This window comes from Limanda limanda, chromosome 13 (assembly GCF_963576545.1).
Source record: "Limanda limanda chromosome 13, fLimLim1.1, whole genome shotgun sequence".
Taxonomy (NCBI): domain Eukaryota; kingdom Metazoa; phylum Chordata; class Actinopteri; order Pleuronectiformes; family Pleuronectidae; genus Limanda; species Limanda limanda.
In genome coordinates this window covers 14,577,781-14,598,224 of record NC_083648.1, presented here as the reverse complement: position 1 = coordinate 14,598,224, position 20,444 = coordinate 14,577,781, and the positions used below count along the sequence as shown (strand labels likewise).

At 42.2% G+C, this 20,444-nt stretch overlaps 1 protein-coding gene across 1 annotated transcript in view; it reads right to left on the bottom strand.

The window, feature by feature from the left end:
- Nucleotides 1-184: 184 nt before the first annotated feature.
- Nucleotides 185-20,444, bottom strand: part of kcnab1b (potassium voltage-gated channel subfamily A regulatory beta subunit 1b) — a 30,196-nt gene continuing 9,936 nt past the window's right edge. Inside the window, exons 2-14 of the mRNA XM_061083613.1 lie at nucleotides 18,973-19,016; nucleotides 14,668-14,705; nucleotides 13,979-14,058; nucleotides 13,401-13,445; nucleotides 11,610-11,654; nucleotides 9,802-9,845; nucleotides 6,101-6,187; nucleotides 1,844-1,929; nucleotides 1,248-1,368; nucleotides 1,056-1,150; nucleotides 619-739; nucleotides 383-471; nucleotides 185-274 (exon numbers count right to left, since the gene is read on the bottom strand). Coding sequence (XP_060939596.1) covers nucleotides 185-274; nucleotides 383-471; nucleotides 619-739; nucleotides 1,056-1,150; nucleotides 1,248-1,368; nucleotides 1,844-1,929; nucleotides 6,101-6,187; nucleotides 9,802-9,845; nucleotides 11,610-11,654; nucleotides 13,401-13,445; nucleotides 13,979-14,058; nucleotides 14,668-14,705; nucleotides 18,973-19,016 — 985 coding nt within the window. The remainder of the gene's footprint in view (nucleotides 275-382; nucleotides 472-618; nucleotides 740-1,055; nucleotides 1,151-1,247; nucleotides 1,369-1,843; nucleotides 1,930-6,100; nucleotides 6,188-9,801; nucleotides 9,846-11,609; nucleotides 11,655-13,400; nucleotides 13,446-13,978; nucleotides 14,059-14,667; nucleotides 14,706-18,972; nucleotides 19,017-20,444) is intronic.

Below are 20,444 nucleotides of genomic sequence, written 5' to 3'. Positions count from 1 at the left end.
CGCACACGCACACGCACACGCACACGCACACGCACACGCACACACACACACACAGACGCACATTCACACACACAGTCGTACGAGCACACAAGCAACGTTGGGCACATGGTTATGGTGCCATGGCTGTGAGGAGTGAGCTTTGAGAAGCTTCTGGAGCATAGTTTACGATAGAAGGGGGTTCATCCTACTGCTGGTAGTCCTTTTTACTGTGAGGACGATTTCCCAGAAATTGATCAACCTCTGTGGCGACGGCGGGGGTCATCTTTGGAATAACCTGGGGTCCGGAAAACAAAGGGAGAGCACACAATCAGTGCCTGTTTGGCATTACCACATAATGACATGATTATCCAAAATAGGGTTTGGTAGGAAATTGTCTTAATACTTGAATTGCTCCCAGATTCTCTGTTAGTTGCTTCGGATTAGAGGATCCCAGCAGCACTGAGCTCACTCCCTCGTTCCTCAGGCACCAGGCTGCAGGGAAAGAAGTTTGTACAATTGCTCTTGGGGTATCAAGGTATGAGGCAGTATGTAGAAATACACTGAATTTTTTATTGAGCAGCACATTCTATCGCTGCCTTAACAGGAAATAGAAAGTTGTGTGTTTATGTTGTCCCTTACCTATGGCCAGCTGAGGCAAAGTACATCCAAGCTTCTCCGCAATGTGAGTGAGTTCCTTCAGCTTGGCTTGTTGTTTTCTTCCATCTTCACTCGTTATTTTCTCCCTCAACCACTGGTATGGCTACAGGAGCAGTAAAAGTGAAATCATTATCACTAGAATAGCACTCTAAAGAGCTATAACCGCCGCAGTCCCCTTATAAAACCACATTTTGCAAAACTGCCACTGATCAGGATGCAAACCAAAATGTAATTCTTCTTTGGATCGTATCCCGCTTACTAACAAACAAACATAGACAAAATCAATGACAGAGTAAATCACACCTAAAACAGGCAATAATAATAACCTGAACCATATTATGGTTGTAGAAGCTTGATTTAAGTGAAAGACTTTGAACATATGGCACTATAAGTGGGTCTTGTGAAATATATTTTTATACCTTCATCGACGCCCTGGAGGTTTCTGGGATGCCGTTTTCATACTTTCCAGTGATGATTCCACAGGCCAGAGGCGACCAAGAGACCACACCCACACCTGCGGTACAAGAGTGACCACTGAGCAACAGGATACCAAATCTATCACAGCCGTAAATGTATTCAAATAATGCTAAATGCTAAACCTGTAGACTCACCTATCTTATGGTAGAGCTCTGGCAGCTGAGTTTCCACTTTATCCCTCTGGAAGAAATGGTACTCAGCCTGCTCACACACAGGTGGAATCAGGTTAAACTGCCTGGCCACAGAGTACGCCTCCTGATTGAATGTGATTAGGGAATAAAAAGAAAAGAGAGACGTTCAAGGAGGAGGAAATAGGCAAATACTGACCTTTATGCAAACATATTTTGGGGGGTTTATAGCGTTTAGAGAAGGCAACATGGAGATGAGAAGCGGTAACAACTGTATTTCATTATGGGCTACCATGGTATGTTTGAGCTAAATCAGAGCTTTCACATTAAAGAGCCTTTTCCTGAAATATTTTAGGAAACATAAAACGTTTTGACAGTACTAGTAATTAAGCAAATATGTAATTTTTAAAAAAATATATTATTACAGGGATAGTAAAGAATAACAAATCAATTTAAAATATGTTTTTAGTTTAAAAAAAAGAAAATCAATTGACCAGCACTTTCTCAAGAACTATTCATCATGTGATATTTGAGCGGCAAAGCTCGTCCTTATCTAAGTTTTTAGTGACAACATGAAGAAGGATTTGTTTTCCATCACTCACCATGATCTCCATGGCGGACCACCGTGATGTCCCCCAGTACATGGACATCCCCTGGTTGATCACATGTGTCATTCCTCTCACGATCTCTGTCAAACGTCCAAGAGCAGATACATTATCAATAACTGAACAGCGGATGGCGCCACAATTTCAAGTTTTATATAACCGTACTGATACTACTGTACATCAGTTGAATTGAAACATCACAACTCCTATTACTTTCACGAGAGAATTTGACTTAAAACTGCACTTGAGGAAGATTTCAAGACGGTTTCAACAACTCAATCGTAATTATAATATAATAACAAAAACAAAAGCAATAATGATTATAATTATCATAATAATCATCATAATAATAATAATGTTTAGTTTCAAAGCTCTGTTTCTTTTCTTTCTTCCATGCTTAACAAGGAAGAAATGATAACAGGCAGGTAAATTAAATAAAACAATAGATAGGGTAACAAAGTTGATAATTGAAATGCGTTGAGTGTCTTGTAACAAAGGCTCGTCTCCATTTAAACTCATGTGTAAGCATAAATGACTCGCTGGGCTCACACTAATTAATGTGACCAAGTGCCGCAGGGGTTAAATGAAGGGACGCAGCCAGCCTTGGCAAAATGTTGCTCGAGCAGTTTAACATAGTACGACTGAACAAGCTGAGGCCACAGTGCTCTTTGGTGTATCTGGGTGTTTGTGCCTCAGGATGCAGCAGGGGAGTAATAGTGGGTGGAATTGAGGATAAGCAAAATTGTATTCAATAAAAACTGCTGTGAAGTTGATTCTCAAAGGAGTTTTGAAGGAGATCTGCAATAGGAGGAGGAAACACAGCGATTATCTAACAATTATTTTTGAATGTGTATCTTGCAACGACTTGGGTTTGAACACCATGTACTGTGTTGTAATGAGATAGCTGTACAATTTAAATAAGAATATCGCTGCAACTGTCATAAATTTACGAAGGCAGCACAAAGTTTGCAAACAAGCTCTCTAATACTTCCTGGTGGATGGCTGTAGAAAATTCATAGAGCCCGCCTCCTCCATGTTAGCAGATGGGACATGTGCCTAACTAGCAAAAGAACAGGGTCAATACAATTTTCTTTGATGCTATAAAAACTAGAGATGTTCCGATAACGATTCCAATACCTGAACTTTGGTATCAGGCTGTACTGACTACTGATCCGATACCAGTGCATTTGAAAAAACAACTACATATAGACGTATTTTAGCAGATGCATGCTACTAACCCTGTATTGATGATTCGTGCAATTGTTGTGTGGCCCTTTGCTAGTGTCGTAATTGGAAATTCATGGAACTTTGGAAGCACTACTGGGAATTACTTCTTTGCCGCTCTAAAAACAGTACTCACCAGTGGCGGTGTAGCCCCTGTGCTGTTTGGAGCGGCAAAGAACAAGGACAATTTCCGGGAAAAGATCATTTTGGTTTTTATATGGGTAAAGGTAATACTACTTTAAAGACGTGCTATCGAGTCCATGTATCAGTGGGACGTCAATACCGTAGATCCATTCCCTGATTCCTGTACTGTGCAGACTCTGGCTCCAAACAATGTCTCTGCACAAGATGGCATTCAGACATTTTGGCTCCATTGGAGGAGGAAGTGGAGATATGTTGTCCATCTTGTACCATTCTCGTTTTGTACTTGCTTACACAAATCAAATACTGTCAATAGAATATTGTTTAGAACTACTAATTATGTTTCAGGTTGTTTCAGCTAATAAACCATGTGTGTGTTGTTTTTGTGTGGGCACATGCATCAGACGTGTGTAAAAGTCTGGGAAACCTTCAGTGCTGAAGTCACTATCGAGGTCTTATTCATTATTGCAAATTTGCAGACTGCCTGGCTGCCATGGGCAATATCAGCTCGTCCTTGAGCCGTCTCACAGCAGCAGTATGGCACAGAGTCATGAACATGTGGTCAAAACCGCAGCCAGCAGGTATCACAGCGTGTGAAAGAAAACATTCAACACACACACTGATTTCCATATTTGTTTAGGCAGGCGTCTAAGAAGAAGCCTCTGGAGGAAGTGTCAATGTGAGGGTATTTTGAAAGCAAAGCTTATGCTCATCCTTCTCATGCATCCACGCAGGTGATCGATACGTCACAGATTTCCAACAGTCCTTGTCGACGGTGGGAGAGAAGCTTCTGACTCTGAGTTGATATTGAGGGAAAGTCCTGACTCTGAATGGCTTTGATTTGTGTTTAGTATGCTGCCGGAGTCCCATTTCACTTGATTCTCCAGTGAAAAAGCCTTTGGCTAGAGGGATTATTATAAAGTCTATTTATTGATGCCATGTCTGCTCTCTTCCTCTGCCTCTGTATTCTTTATTCGCGGTGTCTGGGGGATTTTCATTTTTGCTCAACTGAATGGATCCAATTTGCTTGATATTGCTCTGTCAAATGAAAAAATTATGTTGAATGACTGGGTAGAAACATTCAGACTCGGATGGCTGGAGTCACAATGCAAACATCAAATCGACTATTGCGCAGATGTTCGTGCTCTAGGCACCATCAGCATAAAGTGAGGATCTTATGAACTCCATGTTAGATAAAATGGAAGCTCTGCCTCTAACCCCTTCAGGGCAAATGTCCATATCGTCTCATCACTATAAGTGACAGTTGCAACAGGACGGAGCAGGAGCTGTGATCAGTGATGGGAATCAGGGGAGAGGAAGTTCAATGTTTGTCACATACATGTTTTTATCATTAGACTGGATACAAGCTGAAAAAGAAACAAAGAAAGAAATTTAAAAAAACGTGAGGAGAGAAACTCACAGGAAGGGATGACGGGATAACGAATAGCATTGATGGTGACAAAGGGAGACTGCGGCCATGACATCACTGTTTTGTCCTCAAGGGTACAAGAGTTGTCTCGCACAAAGTCAGAAGCAGTTAAAGTCAGCGCAAAACCCAAATGCAAATCCTACAGAAATGCATTCACACACAACTTGTCTGTTTGTTTTTCATTTAAGCAACACAATCAAACTTCAGTGTTTTTTCGTGCAGTTTATTAATGTAGTTAATCGTGTTTAAGCTTCAGGAACACGTGGGTGTGTGAATCAATACCTCGTACGTGTGCATAGCAAGTCCTGCATACTGCGAATGCCCACAGAGGTAGAGGCAGATCATATGTCTCACTTTATCGTATATTAGCGCAACCTCTCTAAAAGAGAAGCTATTTAGGAAAAGTTAAGCTCTATTGCATGAAGATAGCAAGTGCTGTGAGCCTGTCTGTGAATACGGCACCGCATCCTGAACTTGTTAAAAGTGACAGACCGTCTACAGTGATTTATGACGGTGGCCTTACTCCGCTGTGATGAAGGATGAAGCAATGTGTACAATGTTGTTACTCTGATAAATGAAACAACAACACACTCAGACTTTATGGAGGATGATTGTCTCTCTGTTTTTGTTTTCTATCCCCCCCATCCTTGATCAACAAATTCATAAATCAAATCAAACTTTGACATCAGTTGTCAATAGCAATTCTATTTCATCTGCTCAGGCAGCCTAAAGTTGGATGGAGCCAGCTGGGTCGGTCTGCCAGTCACCACCACTACCAGTCAAGTTTCCTGGAAAAATAAGTATGACAGATTGGCTTCCCATGGTCAACTCACTCCCTGGGGATGAAGTTTGGGGGGCAAAGGGGAAAGCCTGGAAAATATTTCCGTGAGACCAGTGGGGCTCCATCCTTTCAGTCGCCCACTACCTGCGGACGAGCGTTTGTACCATGGAACAGAAGAGGAGCTCAAGTATCTGTGATGGCCACAACCCAAGACAGTTAATTGAGGAAGAAACTGGAAGCGTGCAAAAGAAAAAGAAGCGGAGACATGATGTGTGTGAAAGGCAGCGCAAGAGTGTTGAAGGAGCAGAACGCACAGTAGGGCTTGTGTCCACTGAGACCGGCCCAAAAATACACCAGCTTCCCCTGAGGGGGGGCAGATAATCCTGCTTCTGAAGAACAGGGAGGGCTGGGAGCGGGTGCAGCTCAGACACCCTGTGGAAACTAGCGATCCCACAGAGACAGGGAGAGACGGAGACTGGTGGACTAAAATAGAGGAAGAGAGATGTATGTCAGATGAGACGCACACACAGAAAGACAAACCCCTTTGGTCAAAGGCAGAGGTCACCGGTCCAGCGAGGGCGGCGGTCCTGTCAGTATTTCTCACCTCCTCATGTTACAGAACATGCATTGTCACCACCCCAGCCCCCCGCCAGCCCCTCTGGGGTCAGGTCTCACTCACCCTCCATAGGAGTGTTGCCGTCTGGCCGGTTGGCAAAAACCACGTCCACATACTCAAGCTGCATCCTCGCGAGGGAGCCCCTTAAACCTGCAGAGCAAACGAGGAAAGAAGATGAGAAATGTACAATATTTAAGAAGATAAAAGTAGAGTGCTTGCAAAGTGTCATCATCCAAAGTGTTCAAAGATCAATAATTAGGTCTGATTCCCAATGAGATGATTTGTAAAACCATATCCCATAAGCCAGGAGCTTTATTCTTCACTTATATTGTAGTATTAGCAGTAAACAAGATTTATCACTTGCTCACATGTCTCAGTGATACTGTGATAAGTCTCCTGGAGACTCACAGTATCATCGAGACATGTGAGCAAGTGATAGATCTTGTCCCTTGATACCTGCAGACATGGACACATTAGTCTGGATCTGCAGAGAAGACCGATTAGCCCCTGTGCATAAATAACTAGCCAGCCCTGCAATGTGGATAAAATATATATAGGTGCAGTTTTATTATAAAATGTGATTGTTTTTGCAGCACGCTCATGCTCTGTGATCCCCCAAACTGTGTACATAAAATAGAGAGTGCTGTCCTGTTTTCACTGACACTTTTTCACCAGGTTAAAGGAAAAATGGGGTGAATTGGATCCTGGGGGGTTTGAAGTCAGCATGATCACAAACGTGGCAATGTGACAGTTGACCACATGTGACTCAAGGGCCCGCCAGCTGCAGCTGGCCTGCAGCATCTTTTGACAGAGTTCATGAGCAAATCCGAGTTGTCATGTTCAGTCTGGTTAAGAGCCAAGGTTGTGGGAATCTGAGATCAAGAACCACAATCTTTATCAATCTGATGTCCCATCATCACCGGGGGGATGATTTCCTGTTTCTGACTGTTTTATCTAACATGAGATGATTGACCGAGAGAGCTTGTTTGAGATTAATTAAAAACCTCTCCGTGTAACAGAGTGATGGTTTCTGCACATCATCAGCTGCTCATCCACTCAGAGTTGGGCCGATTAATCCGATACTCCAATTTGTTTCCTTCTTCAGTTTAATCACTGAATTATTAAGGCCAGTAAAAAGGAAAGCTGTCATTAAGCTGGAGGGCATCATGGTTCTATCATGGACTGTATATAAAGATAGACGACACATCTCCACCTCCTCCTGTCCTGGATACGGTTGTGCCATCTCGCGTCTTGTTGTCATTTGGAACCAGAGCGATTGTGGAGGGCAGTGAGGTTCCAAAACAATCCGCTCGTTCAATCACAAGTCAGTCTCAGCTGTCAATCAAAAATTTCGATTTAAATAGCACCAGATAATTAGCAAGAAAAACTTAAAGAAACTTAGAAACTCAGAGAAATAAATATTTAATGTGTATTTTGACTTTTAAGTTTGGTCCATGTCCCATCTACTAACACGGAAGAGGTGGGGTCATGACCTATACTGCAGCCAGCCACCAGGGGGCTATCACAGGGTTTTGACTTTGTGTCGTCCATCTTTATAAACTGTCTATGGGTTTAATGAGGTGAAGCAGGGTTGCTTGATATTCTTTTCCTTTTCTTCATTTGAGGTTACCGTCAAAAACACAGAGCTGCCAAATTTGCACAGCTACAATGTCAGAAACAGTCAGAATGTTTCATTCACAGCGAGACTATCAAAAGGTCAGACAGAGAATTTCAGGATAAATCAGTGTCGAGCTGAGTTCAGCCCACAATCTCCTGGAGAGAAGGAGCCTATGTGGAGGAAAGAACAGGCAGCACACCTGTGCTTTTTTTTTCCTGGTTGTGTGTACACAAACAAACAACTCAAAGCCGAGAGGATAATAAGAAAGAAGGAGGTCAGGGGAAAAAAAGGTGGCACTCATTTCTTTTCTCTTTGGCTCGGCTTTCAGCATCTGTTTGAGGAGTGACTCCACACACTGAGGAGAGGATGAGAGGGCAACAAGCTAATGTCAGCAGATCCGACCCCTCTCACACACACAGAGGAGAACAGATGAAAGATGAAAAGCAAACACAGGAGGCTGTCACAAAGGAGGACAGCCGAGTAACAGCACTCGTGAGTGTGTGTGAGTGTGCGTGGCAGATAAGTGCCAGTGGCTTCTTCGACGCCCGCTAATCCCAGCTCTCCCCACCACCGATGAAACCACTTATTCCTCCTTCTGTCAGCCGCACTCCCACAGTCCCCAAAACACCCATTACATGGATCTTAATCTGAGCCTGCACCGTCATCACGAGCAGTTCCGGCTGTCTCGTGGATTAGCCGGAGTTCACTGACTTTGAAGCTGAGGAAAGGTGATAAACAACCAACCCAGACTACAGATACCTCCGATTATGAATAATGCATTTAATAATGTGTTCAACAAAAGCCTCTTTGAGACTGTCGAGGAATCCATTTGTCCCGGGAGGAAAACGCTGAATGAGATCATTTGGCCTCTCTGTCACTTCAGAGTTCATCAGCGCTGATCTCTGCTATTGATCATATGTTGTGACAGGCCGTAAAACCTGAATGTCACTGCACAGGTCTAATCATTCACTGGCTGGAATGTGGTGACCCATACAACAGGAAGACAATGTCACCAGTTATGTGACTCAGCCAATTCATTAGCCTGTGGTGACATGTGCCACACCGGCGTTGACAGGGACACCTTTCTCTCACAGATGCTACTGATTTCATGTGGACAGGCACACTCAGTTTAACTAATTAGCAATGACACTTTTACTTCCCCACTCTGTCATCAGCTCTCTCTCACTTTAGCCTCTTTTCAACTGGTCAAAAACCCAATTAATACCCACCAACATCAGGCGCTTGTCTGCAATTGGAAGGCTTGGTGGATGTCCACTTCTGGATCAAATCACTTATGGGTTTTTACCAGCACTGATAGGAACTTCACACTTGAGAGAACACTTCAATGTTCTTTATCTTGGCAGTCTGCACCTTTTGATGGTGTGTATACTAATTATTATTTATTTTTATTTTCGGAACACATGATCTTTCTTTGTAACGTGCAAAATGCAACACTGGCAAGACAACGAAGTGAGAGAGCTTCTCAGTTTGCGCCTCGTTCTTTTAGAAAGTCAAACTCCTCTTACCGACAAAGGGACAGGAGTGTGTCGCCTTTATTTGCAGGTTTGCCCACGTTTAACATATCTGTGTATTCCCGGTATCTTGGTGTGAAAAAAGTAATTCTCCTTCTCATTCCTGGTCCTTCTACTCCAGCCCTCTCTGATTGTATTCCCCTTCTCTTTTTTAGGGGGTAATGTGGCAGAGGCTGCAGTGAATGCTAATAATGTGAGAAAGAGCTGAGTCACTGCAGGAGGGGTACCAGGCTGTGGGCCGTATGGTGATTCTTTGGATGCGGGGCGGATTGGGCCAAGGTCACATAGGAAAAGTTTGTCATGACATGCATGAGCGAGGCCAAAACTCTTCTGAAAGAGGAGTGAAGAGGGAAGGAGGGGATGCTGCGAAGATTGTCGCACTCTAGGCTCTAACAGTTTCTTAGAAAGTCACAGATTTCAAATGAACAGATACGAATGATGAGATTTGATGCGAGAACGCCTCATCAAAATTCATCTGCCTGCATGTGCTGAGAAGAATCAAAGAGGGCGGAAGGAAAAGAGATAAAAGAGGGAGATTACAGGAGTGTAGCGGGGGCTCAGAGTGATGGGGTGATGTGAAGGACAAGGCGGAGGAGAGGAAATCGACTTGTTACCTTCAATGATGTGTTTTCTGTTGAGGCCTCTCTCTGTCTCTGCTCTACAACAGGAGGGAAAGAAGGGCATGTCACGGGTGTGAAGACACATTCCTGCCCATACATACACTTGAAGCACATTATTGCCTGCATAACAGAATACACATTACGGAAGACAATTACACCCACTCCCCAGTGGGCCCATAGAACAGGCTGTGCAATGTGTCTGAACAGTGAACAGATGCATTGTCACTGTTCACCTCCCAGTCTGAACAATTTTAATTGTTATGATGGATTTAACCAACAGTTGCCGTAGTTGTTCTTTATATACAAGTTTTGTACAGTACAAAGTAAACACATACAGGTGCTCAATTAATTACTCTCTCATTTTACATTCTACAGGCTATCAAAACAATGTTTTTTTCAATTGAAAACTTATTTCTAGCGTGGTGTTCTTTGTATCATAATTTGATGTAACACTACCTAAACCATTTACGGTTTAAAGATTGTCTTTCATGTTACTGTCAAGGAACGATGGCATTCATCTGGCTGCCGGACTAACTGAAGTGTAACATTCACTCTCCTTTCAGCTCTGTTTTGGTCTCCACCCCCCCATGAGGGATATATCCGAATCATTAGCTGATAAATGTTCCATTATGTTAACTTGCTATAGTTACTACCCTTGTGTAGTACTGAGTCTGTAGTCTATGGTAAGTTTATCAGAGCAGTTTTGCTTAAAAACGAGAAAGGTGACAAAGGTAAACCAAAACATTACAGGTCATTAACTTGCATCATTCAGGTCAAAGTATCAGGGATTTATAAAATTTGCAATTGAATTCACTGTATTATTGTGAACATCAGTCTCCACCACTTCCTTAGGGAAATATCTTACTCGTTAGCTGCTAAACGCTCCTTTATGTTCACTCACTTATTACTACCCCTGTGTAATGCAGAGTATTTTTGTAATTTTTCTTTCCATTTTCTTCCTTTTGTTTCTTTCTGCTCCTGGGTTTTCCTGCTTTCTCAGTTGTCTGTTATTTGCCTAGTCCTTGCTTCATTTCACACTTTCTCTTTCTGCTTCTCTCCTTCCTGTGGTGTTCCAGCCCGCCACAGTTAATGATAATAATAACAATGTTTTACAAAACACAGGAACATGCAGTATGTCCGCCACATTTTCATGTCCCTGCAAAAGGGTAGAAAATGTGCAATAGATACTAAGTGAACATAGATCTGTGTTCGGTGATGAGATGCTTGACAACCCTTTCAGATGCTCACAGCTCACTCAGTCGGGGGCTAAGTAGTTGTTCTCTAAATCCATCCAGTGTGGAAACTGATTTTGTAGAGAGGGTGAGCTGAAATTAAATTGACACAATTACACCCGGGCCCTACTCTACTGATCTACATCAGATACTTAAAAGGAACCAGAGGACGCTTGTGGATGTCCTGGAGGAGCATCAGTACGAGCCTGACGACTTAAACAGCAAGAAAAATGTGACTAATGCAGATTGAGAGCAGAATTCCTCAGCGTGACACAGAAGCAGAAGGCTGAGGCCGGGTAAGACGGAGCGGGTGAGAACGTGGCCATGTTGCTATGTGTGTGTGTGTGTGTGTGTGTGTGTGTTTGCCACTCAGCCTGCCTGCCAGTGGCTTCTCGAAATTGTTCAATCCCATATCACGCTCTGTGTCCGCAGGCGTACGTTTGAATGTGCAGCCTGTTGTTGGTGAAAGAGCCTGACCATATGAGAAGCAAAACACACACACACACACAAGCAGACGCACACGCACGCACACAACCACTTGCATACACACACACACACACACACACTTACTTTCCTCCCCAGTAGAGCTTTGTGGTGATCACCAGGCTTGATCTCCTGAGGAAAGAAAGACAGGAACCATCAAAGGACAAAAAGAAAACTTAAAAGTTAACTTTCTCAAAGAGATGTGTGTGTGTGTGTGTGTGTGTGTGTGCGTGTGTGTCAGCATGTTCACAACTGCACGTGCACATGCATCCGTATCATCGTCTCACATCTCTAATGATCGCAGCGTCCTCCAGGCAACTTTTCTGCTGCAGTGTGAAGTGGCAGATGGGCTGCGCTCCTTTTTCAAACGTGTCATTCATCAAGTATGAAAAATTACAGCGGAGACGGTTTTCTCTGAAATCTAACAAGATAGCTGCCTCACTATACCCCCCCCACCCCCCACCCACCATGCTTTTATGATCAATAATTCAAACAGATCCAGAGTTGAGGTCATGTCAGGCAAAGAACTGGCATGGGTTTTTTAAAAGGCAATGCACATAAGTGAGTCTAACTACTTACTGCAGTGTGATATTTCATTTGTATGATTTTCTGTGCTGCTGCTCTCACTCATCAGCACCGCCTTGGTATTGTGAGTCATTTGCACATTTTCTGTTGCTGCATTTCTATAAAAATTAATTGGATGGGTCGAGAGATTGCAGTGAATTAATGCTTATTTAAAACTTTCAGCTGTTAGAGAGAGGGATGCACAGTCTGCACCACCCCCACCCACACACTCACACACACATGCACACATTAGCACCCCTGGTGTGCATGAGTGAACAGTATACCGTTATTTCAATTGGTCTTTAATCAATTCATAAAAAAATATATGTATATTTTATTTATCTATTATTGATTATTATGTGTAAAATTGCTGTTCTTATAATTTTTTTAATTAAAGATTGTCATATTAACATGCCTCAGCTTCCTTTATTTAACAAAGGTTAACAGAGGTTGAGAGAATAACTAAATCTCCCGCTGCCCCAGCTGTGTCTCTGGCCTTGTGTTATTATTTAATCATTCCTTATTAGTTATGGTTTTAATGAGGGACTCCTTAGGTGACATTTGACACTTACACTCCCATAGTGTCCATGCTGTGTCTTGATTCAGGGGGTGCATCCTTCAGAGGACGGCCCTTTAAATAGGGCTTTTGAAAAACTGAAGACCGAACAAAAAGTCCTCACAAGCTCATGCTCAATGGTCCTCACAAAGATATAAGTACAGACATACAGACACACACACGTTTTAATGCAACACAAATCTTTCTGCATGAGTAGCTCCCAACCTGGGGTCCTAATATAAATCTAATGGCTCACAAGATTAAAGAAGGAATAAGAGGCAATACATATTTCTGGCACGTCTCTTTCGGTGGGTCCATCACTTGAGTCCGGACAGAAATATCTCACAGAGGACCGGTCCTCTCTTGTTGCAACATGAAAGTAGCCCCAAGTGTAGAACAAAGTGTTTTTTTTGGCCCTGAACCAAAAACCTTTGGGATAAATTGGTACAGCGATTCCGAGCCAGGCTTTATAGCTCAACATTAATACCTGACCTCACTTAAGCTCTTTTGAATCACGGGCAGCAAATCCCTGCAACCAGGCTCCAAAATCTTGTGTAAAACCTTCCCAGAAGTGTGGAGGCTGTGCAGCATCATATAATACCTATGTGTTTGGAATGAGAGCTTCAACAGTGACATGTGAGTGTAATGTTTGAGTGTCCACACACTCTGATGTGTGTGTGTGTATGTTTGTGTATGACCATACACACATTTAAACCTATTCTTAGAACAGATTGAGAATCTTCGAGATTGTACTTTACCTCCAGCACTTTTTCTTGATGATGTTTCCCAGGATTATCTCTGCTCTGTGAAGAAACACACACGCACACACACACACACACACACACACACATACAGAGGAGATGATTGGATTATACAGTATCTCACGCTGCCATTTCTTTCAAAGAATGTAAGCATGACTGTTATCTGCCAAACATCTGCAGCATGAATATCTGATTAAAACTCAGAAGGAGTTCAGGATAAAGACCAAAAGCCTCTTGTGTTGTACGCCTAAACTTCCCCAGCCACCTTGAAATAAATATTCATCCCCATGCGGCTGCACTGGGTCCTCGCATTATTCACCGCGACAATGTCCAGACTTACAAAGTTGGAAGGAGCTGTGAACATAATGGGCAGCCTCCAGTGATGAATACGATTATGTTAATCACTTTAGAGTCGAGGCTAGCTTTCATTTTTTGGCCTCCTCTGGTGACTAATTTCAGCTCTGGGGCCGAACCCAGTTAACATCTTGTGTCCTGTGAGGGAGGAGAGCTGTGCAGAGACCAGAGATTCTGCGGTTGTGGGATGGATGTGGTAGCAAATAAGAGGCGTCACTCACTTCCCTCCCGAGTAGACCTCTGCTGTGTCGAACAGGTTGACCCCGCAATCGTAGGCGATGGTCATCAGCTGCTCTGCCACCTGAGAAAGACGAGAGAAGTTGACGCTGATTGACTCCAGTGGGGTTTAATACGTGGCTATGAATGTTATTCAAATTACACCTTTGAGAGAAAAGAAGGATGAGGATGAGAAATTCCCTGTAGAAAAGCAAGGAGAGTGAAAATGCAGCTGAGATCCTCATCAACAGGAAGACTGTACAGGCTGCTTGTTGATTAAAGTTGTTTACTGCTCAATATATCTCTCAGACTCTTTTGACCTAGATCTCGTGCCTGCGGTTCATGCAGAGCCGTACATCGGTCTTGACGTCTTTCTCCTTCTGTACTTGTCTCCCTGTTTTGTTTTGGTTATTCTGTTTCTATTTGTGTCAATTAGTCCCAGTGGTCATCAGGCGGTGATGAGCTGTCCCCAATTCAGTGCCCCCCCCCCCCCCCCCCTTCATGGCCAGAACGAGCCACTGAAGCAGGACCCACTGACAGGGAGGAGTAGGACCGGATCACTTGGCCTTGGTAGAGGCGATTACGATTGGTAGTGGCCCTACTCAAACTCATTTGCAAGCTCAAGGAATAATAAAAGATTTCATCTGCTCATGAGCTGTGATGCCTGAAAGATGGATCTAACATTACATCTTACCTCATCAGAGATCTGACCTCCGAATGTTACCCACGTGCCTGTGGAGGGGAACGTCAAAGATGTCAAAGAGTTTTGAAACAAACAAAAAAACAAAACATAAAAGACCTTCGGCATTTAAAAAGCTAGGGCACTATTTAAGTCAAGCATTTATTCTTACATTGACATTTTGGCTTGGACACATGACACATGACAAGAACACCATAAACACCCTACAGCCATCACAGCCAGACGTCAGGGTTGAGTGCTGATAGATTGAAAGAGAAAAGGCCCAATGAATGTCACATCAGTATCTAAGGTTTAAAGATGTGATGAATTCAACAGAATTTGTTGAATTGTGAAGAGCATTTTTTGTCTGTTAGCAGGATTACACAAAAACTACTGGATGGATTACCAGCAACCTTGGTGAAAAGATACAGCATGAATTGGGGAAGAAACCCGTTAAATCCAATTTATGTTAGCTATCACCGGATCAGGGGACTGGGAATCTTTTCTTGATATTGCGAAGATAAAGTATTTGCTCATAGATCTCGATGACAAAAATCTGGCTTGTTAGGGGACTGACATTACATAACCTTTCATTTAGCTGACGCTTTTATCCAAAGCGACTTACAATAAGTGCATTCAACGAAAACCACAAGAAAGTACAATTTTCTTCAAGAAAGCCAAACTACAAGTGCTATTAGTAAGTGGCATATAAGTGCTATCTGTGAGTGTGTGCAATAGAATGTACAGCATCTTCTGTGGTGTGGGTCATGTTCTGGTTCTTTCACTGCAGAGTTGAGGCTATAGTTCGTTAATAGGCTTTGCTAATATCATGTCTGTCTTATCTTGTTTTGTCCTCATCAGTCCTATTCTTTCCTTGCATGATTTTTCCTAGATGAGGAAGGTCACCCCTGTCCTTTAGGGTTAGGGATTTGTTGGTTTGTTGGTTTGTTTGTTTGTTTCATGAGCAGGATAAGATAAAAACTGCTGTACAGATTCCCACAAGTGCAAGGATGGGACGCCGGCCAAGGAAGAGCTCATTAAACTTTGATAAGGATTCGAAACAATGGGTCCAGGATTTATTTTCCACTTTAACATTGTGAGACAGGCCATTGACATTTTACCCATTTTCCAGGTAATGAGTCTGTGCAATAAGGTGCGGATCCAAATAAACATCTGGATACAGCAGATGTAGTTGCATTGAGTCACTTTTAGGTAAAAAATAGGGCTATAGACCTGTAACTATACATAAAGCTGAGATAATGTGGACTCAGAAGAGAAACCACCCTTTTCTTTTTATATCTCGTTGCCTTTTTACCATGCGACAGATGTTAAACAGATGGGAATTTGCTTCTTTGCCTACCACTGGCTCATTTACTGTTTAGGTTGTGGTGATCATCGATGAGCACTGCCTGCAGTTGTGTACGATACAGTCAGAGGAAGCTCCAGCTTCTCTCCTTCCTTCAAACAGAATAGGCTGAACAGAGGTTTTGTTAGAATTTGTCATTCTCTCCTCCCAGTCTTCTGTTGCCTGATCCTGTCACATGCTGTGTGCCACCTCCCACTAATGAGAAATAATGCAGAAGTTGTTGTTAAATCTCTAACTGCACAAGTGAAACTGCAGCAGAGAGTTTAGCAAAGTTTGGCAGCAGATATGTGTACGACTATTTTCTAGGATGGCAAAAAGTCATGTAATAAAAACAATTCTAATTGTTATCTGTTACCCTAATTTTAAGACTATACAGTTGCATTGTTTTCTTGCTTTATGGGTTGATGCATTTCTCAGGAATGGCTCAGGAGACAAAGCAGGTCGTCCAATAACCCAAAAGTCGGTGGTTTGATTCCTAGCTCCTCAAGTCTTGGCTCCCAAAATCTGACTTAACCTCTCTTTTCCACCAGCTGCATGCAAAGAGACTTCTGTCATAAAATAAATATAATATGCCACAAGATAAAACACTAATTGGTTTAGTTTCACTATAGAGTCAACACAAATCCATGTATCTCACTTCGTCTTGGGTCTTGTGAGGCCACCTACGTCCTCACACAAGTGAATGCACTCATGCACACACTGCAGTGATGTAGGAAGAAGAGCAGCACAGCGTGAACACAGAATTTTGTTAGACTTTAGATTTTCTGCTCCCGCTCTTCCGTCGCCTGATCCTGTCACACGCTGCTCCTGTCGTGTCCCAGTAATGAGAAATAATTACAGAAGCTGGGGGGAAATCTGTAGTTGACCAGACTGGTGAAGGCTCAGCCCCATTTTTCTAAACTGGCATTGATCAAATGTATAGTTATTGTTCTCGATGATTATCTAGTGCACAACCTGTAGCCAATTTGAAAATACACTACTTAACTTTCTACTGAGAGATAGAGGAGAAAATACACACCATTCGTGTCTGTACAGTAATCTGATTCCACTGGCAGAAGCTTTTAGTTTAGCTCATCTTAAAGACTGGAGCAAAGAGGAAGACTGCATGAAGGAACAATATAATCTACCCTCCCTAAAACCACATTTTAAAACTTTAATTTGACCTTTTCAAGTTTGGCAGTTTTTGTGTGGATTAAAGAAATTAGTTATAATATGTTAATTACTCATCTTTAGAGGTGCCGGTACAGTGGGATTGGCTGTCGACTTTGAGATTTAATATTTTGCTGAAATAAGCTTTCCCCAAAAAATTTCTAAATCTGAACATGCAGTTCAGACAGTGAAACCCAGGAATCCACATGGAATCAAACACTAAAGAGAAGTGTTTTGATCCCAATAGTCGATTTCCTTCCCCCCTGTGCCTTTCCTCAGAAAAGTGGTATAAAACGGAATCAATGTTTTACTCAAGGGCACTTCTGCACTGCTGTGACTTGCCAATATCGAGGCTTGAAATTAATCTATTTAAGTGGTCTCCCCGTTTAATATTCCTCCCTTTTGTTCTGTGCTGCTGAGGCTGAAAACCCTGCAGAGACAATCAAGTATCTCATTCAGAGACTTTCTATCATTATGACCATTAGGATTATTATGAAACTTAGTGGAGGGCTGTGGTATCGGTCAAGGACAAACTTTTGGCATGGATCTTTATATTTTTTATATTTATACAACATAGGGCAATTGGTCCAAATAAAAATCTGGATCTAAATAATTTTAATGTAACTTGGTAGAAGGACCCATGGGCCCTCTAGATACTAGCTCAGTGCCCGTTCTGAACCTGCTCGGAATGGAATGAGTCTGTGGTGATGCTGGTTGTAACTTTCTTTCATTAACTGTAAAAGTGACCTGCAGTAATTGAGCCAGGGCGTGTAAAGACCTGCTGCAGGAGCCAGTCCACAGAACCATGAAGCTGCTGCACAAAGTTCACCTGTTAAATCAAAGTTCAGTGTAGCTCGACTAAATATGCAGAACCCGAACTGGAAAAACTGGTTGTCGTACTTGAGAGTGCATGATAGTAAAGGTTAATTATATTGACGAGTCTCAGTCGCCACGGCTGCAGAGTGCTGGTAAACTGCTTATTACAAGTTAATAATAATGAACTTTGGATCGTACAAATCCCCCCAAATCCGATACAGCCCTTTGTGGGGCCCTTAACAATACACATACCAAGTGTTAAGCTGGTAAGATGAACAGTTCTCAAGATTTACGTTCCACATACACACAGATAGAGATTTCTGGACTTAGCAGATACTGTAGAAATTCTATATCTTTATGTGTGTGCGCACTTTGGTGTAGATTCAAATGAAAATCTGGATCTGGTGAATTTAAGTGGTGATTGTGGTTTCTTAAGGGGACCTTGAAAGAGGTATGACATTCCAGATATATTCAGTATCTACATGGGGCTGGGCAACAGTGCATCATTATTTTGCTTTTGTAAAGTTAATTTACGTTTCAGAGACACACCCTCAACGAGTGACGTGGCACACACATGCTGCAAGACAACACACATGCACATATAAAGACATGGCCAGTGCACACACTCCAACGAATCAGTCCCATCTACATGACTGGGAGCGTTCACCCTCCGGCGTGCATTGGATATGTGAGATAACTGTGTTTGTTGGAAAGCGATGCTGTTGATTAAATATTAGCAGGGGAAATATTACGTCTCTGCAAACAGCTGCTTGTTCTCCCTCATGACTTTACATATGTGTATGAAAGATTCATGAGATTGAGACTGGTGTGAAATGACTTAATAATATTCAGAAGAACGTGCCCTATTTGCTTTCTCTACATTATCTCCGCACACAATCACACACTCACACACAGAAGAGCTGGGTTTGCACTCGGATGCTTGTGATATCATTAGACATTCGCCTCTTAAGCTAATCATATGTACTCACCGAGCCCCAGACACGAGACACGCAATCCAGATTTCCCGAGGTTCCTACGAAGAAAAAGCAGAGTATGAAGTAGAGTTGGTTTTGCTCCATGTCTCATCGGTCAAGATATGATTCAGTAACAATGTACAGGATCAAATTACGGTTACGGATATTTTGTCCTTGTGGAATAATGTTTTCATTGCGTCACTTTGGGTGTAAAAAAGTTTGTAGCTGTAGGAATATGTGGTGGATGTGTCACATTTATGCAGGGATTTTTTCAATCGTTAGTTTTCTCAAAGTCTGAGAGACAGACACGCAAATTTGAAATTCCAGCTACAAATTTCGAGCTACAAGTACAAATCATGAATAACCAATGAGAACGCTGCCCACTGACCACCCAAGCAGAGGGATATAGACTGTCCAATCAGGTCACACTGTTTCAGTGCTTTCTCTTTTCATCAAGCAATTGAACGTGGACGAGGCAGAGGCGAGCTCCTCTGAGACACAGGTGGGTTATTTAATTACAAACTTCAGTGGGCAGCGTTCAGATTGGTTGGTTGATGGGAATCAAGCTGATTGGCTGTTCAGCTCAAGAGGAAAAACAGGGTCATGATCTAAACTTGTATCTCGAGGTTTGTAGCCGCAACTTCAGCGATAGGAAATGTGTGTGTCTGCTGAGACTGTGAAAACTCACTACTGAAAATATCCCTGCACAAATGTGAAGTACACTTCCCCCGCATACTTCCACACTGGCAAAAACATTTCTCCATATTTATCATAAATAACACAACCGCAAAAGCCACAACACAGCCGCATAAGCCATAACACAACTACACTGAAAAAAGAAATCAGTTGGACCAACTTAATTTAATTACTTCAATTGGTAACACCCAATTCAATTAAGTTTAATCAACTCAAATAAACAGGTTAGACAAACCCAATTGCTTTAAGTCAGTTGTACTTAAAAATCAAGATAATTCAAATCAGAAATTTGCATATAGACAAATTTCCCAATTTTCCAACTCAAATATTTGCTTTACCTAAAAGTAAAATATTGAACCATAATTACCTGATTTTTTGCTTTAATAGAAAGTCTTTAGAAATACATTCTAAATAATATAAATTTTCAGTTGTCTGGAATAAAAGACATTCTCAAATGTGACTTTTTTAATTTTTTAATTTAAGTGGCATAAATGTCACAATATTTTTGGTTTTATACCAACACATGCATACAAAAGCCACAATACGAATTCAAAAGCCACCACACGACCTTCAACAGCCAAATCACGGCCACAAAAGCCACAACACAATTGCAGTAGTAACAACAAAGCTCCAAAAGGGTCAACAAAAATACAAAAGCCACACAACCACAACAGAAGTGAGCAACAACAGATGTTGACCATGAAATGAACACGGTACAGGTGTGTACTTTCCTTACTGGCCAATCCGAGCAGATCACAGTAAGTAACTCTGCACATTTCATGTTCAAAATC